The sequence below is a fragment of the Heterodontus francisci genome, chromosome 18 (assembly GCF_036365525.1).
Source record: "Heterodontus francisci isolate sHetFra1 chromosome 18, sHetFra1.hap1, whole genome shotgun sequence".
NCBI lineage: Eukaryota > Metazoa > Chordata > Chondrichthyes > Heterodontiformes > Heterodontidae > Heterodontus > Heterodontus francisci.
Genome location: NC_090388.1, coordinates 30,425,003 through 30,431,002, shown reverse-complemented (window position 1 = coordinate 30,431,002; position 6,000 = coordinate 30,425,003). Strand labels below are relative to the sequence as shown.

The following is a 6,000-nucleotide window of genomic DNA, read 5'->3' as shown; positions in this document are numbered from 1 at the left end:
CCAACCATTGCCACATATGATCTGGTCATTTATTCATTGTTGTTTGCAAGGTCTTGCATAAATTGCCGGCTGCATTTGCCTACAGTCATTTCAAAAGTAATCTATTGATTGTAAAAGTGCTTTGGGACATCCTGATGTAATGAGGTGCTATTGAAATGCTAATTTTCTCACTCCTGGAATGTTTTGTTAAATGAAAAGGGTTTAAAACGTAGTTTGCTCAGCAATCACTGGAATAATGATTTGGATATGATTCAGTTTACAGGTGCTTGAAGCAAGATAAACCTTAACTGTAGCAACTGAAAAGAGGATTATAAAGAGATGCAAATACCAGCATTTTAAAAACCCCTAGTAAACCTTTAATTAGAGTGTTTTTACAAGACAAATGACAAATTACATTAAACATCTGAACTTTTTGAACTTCTGGATATTATACACCTTCCCATCTGTCTTGCAGGTAGGGATATCGTCAATCTTAACAGTTATAAGCAAAATAAGCTGCATAATGGTACATATTACAATATATAAATGTACAATGTTTACATAAAATGAAATACATCATAGAAGCTGGAAAATTCAAAGATGCATCTGCATCGAACGGTGCCCCTTTTCTTAAAAAATGCCACATCCACTTATACATTCACTCTTACAACAGAACAATCAGGTGCACCAAGGGTTGGCCCAAAAACATGAATATCAACACCATCACACGATGCACACAAGGTACAGCAAGATTCCTTGCTTTACTTTTAGTACAACTTTTTAACCAAAGTGCAACAAAAAGCTGTATAGAACAAACTGGCTAGTTTTCTAAGTGGAACACTTTAAAACTGGGAATTTAACTACATTCCTGTTCAATACAGTGCCTGTATCAAGCACACAAAGTTAAGGCACAGTAAGGCTCTGCTGCAGGCAGTGTGCATCATGTTACTGAGTAAATTGTGCATTTGTGCAATTCCATGCTGAAACGCTCTTAACTGCAGATTACAACCTAAATTTGGAATAAACAGTGAATAAAAACAGGATTAAATGAATGTGTAAAACTATACTCATCCTGCAAATGGTTCCATCATTCAGATTGCTTGTATTTACTTATTAATGAAAGATAGATCAAGTTGCTAATCAAAATAAGTAAATATTGTGTCTTGGATTATTTGAGTAACCTGCACATTGTCATTCTGGAAGTTATGACACTGCACACAACACTGCTGGTTTACTCCATTCTGCATGATAGTGCTATTCTAATCCACATTTAATCCAGACATGTTTAGTGCACAAAATAAAATCTGATCTTATTGTTAAGCAGACAGCTCCACCATAAAGCTGTCCTTATTGGTTTTCAAGTTCATCCAAAACAGCTCTTTTGAAATGTGCCCTATATTTTTTGTGTACTCACTCCCTGCTATTACCTAAAATGTTTCCCCACAGTGCTATCTGTAGCTGTCAGATGTCCTGTGCCAAACGACACTTGCAAATTTGCATTCAACCACTGCAATTCAATATTCCAAAAATGCAAAGGTTTTGAGCAGTCATGTCAGACCTGTTGACATCCTCTCCTTTAGCTCTGTGGTCAAATACTGATTGGACTGTAGTGTACATGATTAATGTCTAATATACGTAAAAAATATTAAGTTTCAGTAAACAAAACTGTTCATGCCCAGTCCATAGCTTAAGAATTAATAATCATTGTATGAAAACCATACCTTGTTTTACTTCTACGTCACTACTTTTTACCCCAATACACCAATGTTACAGATAGCTCCTTTGGAAATTTTCTCCAGCTTCCTGGCATCTCGACACAAAAGATGCACTCCTTATAATACAAAAAGTGTACATATAAAAGCAATAAAAAGGAAGACAGAGCATTCAAGCAGGACTTCTCTTTCTGCTGTGTAACAGTACTTGCAGGGGTAGGAGAGGTCTCATGAGGCTCCTTGTGAGTTAGCTGTGTTGGTCAGGAGACGCAGATGCGACATTGAATTCATGTACCTATTTGATGGCTTTAAGGGAGTGTTGCAATGGACAGCCTGAGGGAAACGATAATGGTAACGATCTAGTCTCAGATATTTTACAGTCACTAGTTTTCCTGAAAAAACAAAAAGGTAATTAAAAGACTCAAGCAAGCACTATGGAAAAAAATTGTTTATATTCACTATAATGTATTTGCAAATACACATTCTGGTGAATTTTACATTCTTCTGCAATTAGTTGTAATTGCCTACAAAAAAACCCCATCTCGGCTACTTTTGCCATATTTTTAATAAACACAGCTACCATCCACAAGCACAGTGCAATTATGTTAGCATAACTAAGAAATATTAAAATAAAAGCAAAATACTATGGATGCCGGAAATCTGAAATAAAAGCAGAAAATGCTGGAAATAACAGGTCTGGTGGCACCTGTGGGTGATGAGCCTTCATCAGAAATGTCATCGACCTTAAACGTTAACTATTTCTCTCTCCACACATGCTGCCATACATGCTGAGTATTTTCAGCATTTTATTTTATAAGAAATTATATTTATGAAAAATACTAATCCTAATTGCCTCAACATACTGTAATTCGAGGGAAAAGCAACAGTTTAAGTAAACTTTAAAAGGTAATATTTGTTCCACTGATGCTCAGTAGCAGATTTTGGCAATGCCCATCTATGGTAAAATACTGGGCCTCTACACGACACTTCCAAATAATAGCATGGCTAAGATAGTTAACTTACAAGAGGTGGGACTGTAAAAGTAAATCTCTATCATGTTTTCTGTAGCAGTGTACTGGTTCCAAAGCACAATGCAAAGCCCTTGTATCCACCAACTCTCCCCCTGCCACCAGCTCCCAAATACAACTCTAGCTGCTAGCAGACATGTAAAAACAATCAAAGGGTGACAAGAGCATGACTGATTTGCCTGTTAATCTGCATTCCTTGTGAAAAGTTCCTGGCATTAGTAGTTCGTTATAATAGGTTGCTGAATTAAAAGCTATATATTGTTTTTGCAATTTCCTGCTTTGAATTTAGCAAGTCATTTTGTATTTTGGAACCTGAAAATGTGAAACTTAAATGTGTATGTGCAACTTTAAAGCATCTTACCATCAAACCATGAGCCATGAAGCGCTTTAAAAGCCTTGCCAGCATATTCTGGAGACAGACACTTTACGTACACACAACCCTACAGCAGAGAGAAAATTACTGTATATGAACAAAAACAAGGAAACCACATCAATTACAAGAAAAATTCTCAGACTTTTAACAGTTAGGCACACAGTAAGACACCAAGATAATGAAATCAGAATATCTGCATATAAAAGGTAGTACTCCCAACCTCACGTGAGTTTTTATCCACTGCAATATGAACAATTCCCTCATTGTCACTGCATTTTTCTAGGATTGCTTCCTGAATTGCAACATGCCAGTCATCCCCAATCTCCCTGTAAAATAAGGAATTAATGATATATTTTTAAAAAGTAAATGGAAAAAATGTAGATTTCAGGTATAATAGAAAGTACCCAAAAATATCAAGTTCGGGAACTGGATGGGACAGTGGGACAGACACTGGCCTTTTATCTCTGGACCTATGACTATCTAAATGCAGCTTAAGCAATGATTGGTATGAACAACCCCGAACATGCATCATATCTTACTTTCTATTATTACGCTTAGGAGTTTTATCTGAGATGTCTAGGCCCAACGCTCTGCAATTCCCTCCCTAGACCTCAGCCTTACATTTCTCCTTCAAGCTACTCCTTACAACCTAGTTCTTTGACCAAGCTTTTGGTCATCTGGCCTAATAGTTGATGCGGCTCAGTGTCATTATGTGAAGCGCATTGGGATGTTTTATTACATTAAAGGTGCTACATAAGTTGTTACTTAACTAGGCATTATCTCCTTTACTGAAACTTAAAATAACCAGTTAGCGCAAATCAGCTACATTTCCAAATCGTCCTCCTCCATTTGTGCATTTCTATCTTTGGATTTATTTTCTTGTGAGCACATAGTTAAAAAACTAAAGTAGCAGCGGGCCCATTAAGCACTAGCACTATTACATTAGAAGGCAAGAAATGGGAGTAGGCCATTCCGCCAAATGAGCCTGCTCCACCATTCAATGAGATTGCGGCTGAAACTGCCTTCCTGTACCATCTCTATATACCTCAATTTCCTTAGTATCCAAAAATCTATTGATTTCTCAAATATATTCAATAACTGAGCCTCCACAGCTCTCTGGGGTACAGAATTCTAAAAGTTCACCCTTCGAGTAAAGAAATTTCCCTTCACCTCAGTCCTAGATGGTCAAGCCCTTATCCTGAGACCGTGACTCAGAGTTTTAGATTCCCCCAACCAGAGGGAACATCCTCCCAGCATTTATCTTGTCAAGCCCCTTAAGAATTTTATACATGTTTCAATGAGACGACCTTTCATTCTTTTAAACTCTGGGGAATATATGCTGAGCCTATTCAAACTCTCCTCATAGGACGATCTTCTCATCCCAGGAATCACTCTACTGCACTTTCATTTCACTTTCTCTAAGGTTAAGTATATCCTTCTTTAGGTAAGACGACCAGAACGGTGTACACTACTCCAGGTGTGGTCTCACGAAGGCCCTATATAATTGCAGTAAGGCTTCTTTACTCATACTCGTGTTCTTTAATAAAGGCCAACATACCATTTGCTTTCCTAATTGCTTGCTGTTCCTGCTGGTTAACTTTGTGATTTGTATAAAAGGATAGCCAGATCCCTCCGCATACTAAACATTCCCAGCCTCTGAAAAAAATTCTGCTTTTCTATATTTCTTACTAAAGTGGATAACTTCACCTTCTTGACCCCTTACTTGACCTGTCTATATGCCTTTGCAGCCTCTCTGCATTCTCCTCACAACTTATTCTCCCACCTAGTTTTGTATCAACAAATTAGGATACATTATACACTGTCCCCTCATCTAAATTGGTATATTGATATAGTTTGATAGATTGTAAATAGCTGCAGCCCAAGCACTGATCCTTGTGGTTACCCACTGATTACAGCCTGCCGAAAGAAAAAATGGCCCATTTATTCCTACTCCCTGTTTTCGGGCCACTAAACAATTCTCAATGCATGCTAACTTATTACCCCCAATACCATGAGCCCTAATTGTGTGTAATAACCTCTTCTGTCACACCATATTGAATGCTTTTTGAAAATCCACATACACTAAGGGGCTACCCATGTGTCACTTTAATTTGGTACCATTCTAGTATGAAAAATGATAGGCCTATTAAAGAGCCCCAATTTGAGATTTGGCAGTACAGCAGAGTTTGAAAACAGTTGATACTGCAAATTAAAAAGAGCATAGTTTTACTTGGGTACTCTTGAACCAATCACGAGATTACAAAATACTGAAGCAACATGACAGAATGGGCAATGAAAACATTTCACATCACTAATCTTACAAATATAACTCATACATTCAAACAAAATGGTTAAAACAGAACTTTCAAGGGATGCTTAGTTGATTACTGTATTATAAAGGTTAATTACACACAGTATTATTTTGTGCTAATCCCCTTGCCTTTGTCTGCTACAAATTGGTAATAGTGTTTAGAAAAGCAGCTAAAAACCCCCTCCCTGGTCACTCCAATGCAGAAGTATTGATACACTAATATAATGCATTAGAAAGGTAATAAATGAAAGAAATTGGATTAACAAAAAGATTCATAGAGTCAGAGATACAGCACTGAAACAGGCCCTTCGGCCCACCGAGTCTGTGCCGACCATCAACCACCCATTTATACTAACCCTGCATTAATCCCATATCCCCTACCGCGTTCCCACCCCTTAATTCTCCTACCACCTACCTACACTAGGGGCAATTTACAATGGCCAATTTACCTATCAACCTGCAAGTCTTTGGCTGTGGGAGGAAACTGGAGCACCCGGCAGAAACCCACGCGGTCACAGGGAGAACTTGCAAACTCCGCACAGGCAGTACCCAGAACCCAACCCGGGTCGCTGGAGCTGTGAGGCTGCGGTGCTAACC

At 38.1% G+C, this 6,000-nt stretch overlaps 1 protein-coding gene across 1 annotated transcript in view; it reads right to left on the bottom strand.

Annotated features, from left to right (window-relative positions):
- Positions 1 to 333: 333 nt before the first annotated feature.
- lemd3 (LEM domain containing 3) overlaps positions 334 to 6,000 on the bottom strand; it is a 75,722-nt gene continuing 70,055 nt past the window's right edge. Inside the window, exons 11-13 of the mRNA XM_068050474.1 lie at positions 3,313 to 3,418; positions 3,081 to 3,159; positions 334 to 2,083 (exon numbers count right to left, since the gene is read on the bottom strand). Coding sequence (XP_067906575.1) covers positions 1,920 to 2,083; positions 3,081 to 3,159; positions 3,313 to 3,418 — 349 coding nt within the window. The 3' untranslated portion in view covers positions 334 to 1,919. The remainder of the gene's footprint in view (positions 2,084 to 3,080; positions 3,160 to 3,312; positions 3,419 to 6,000) is intronic.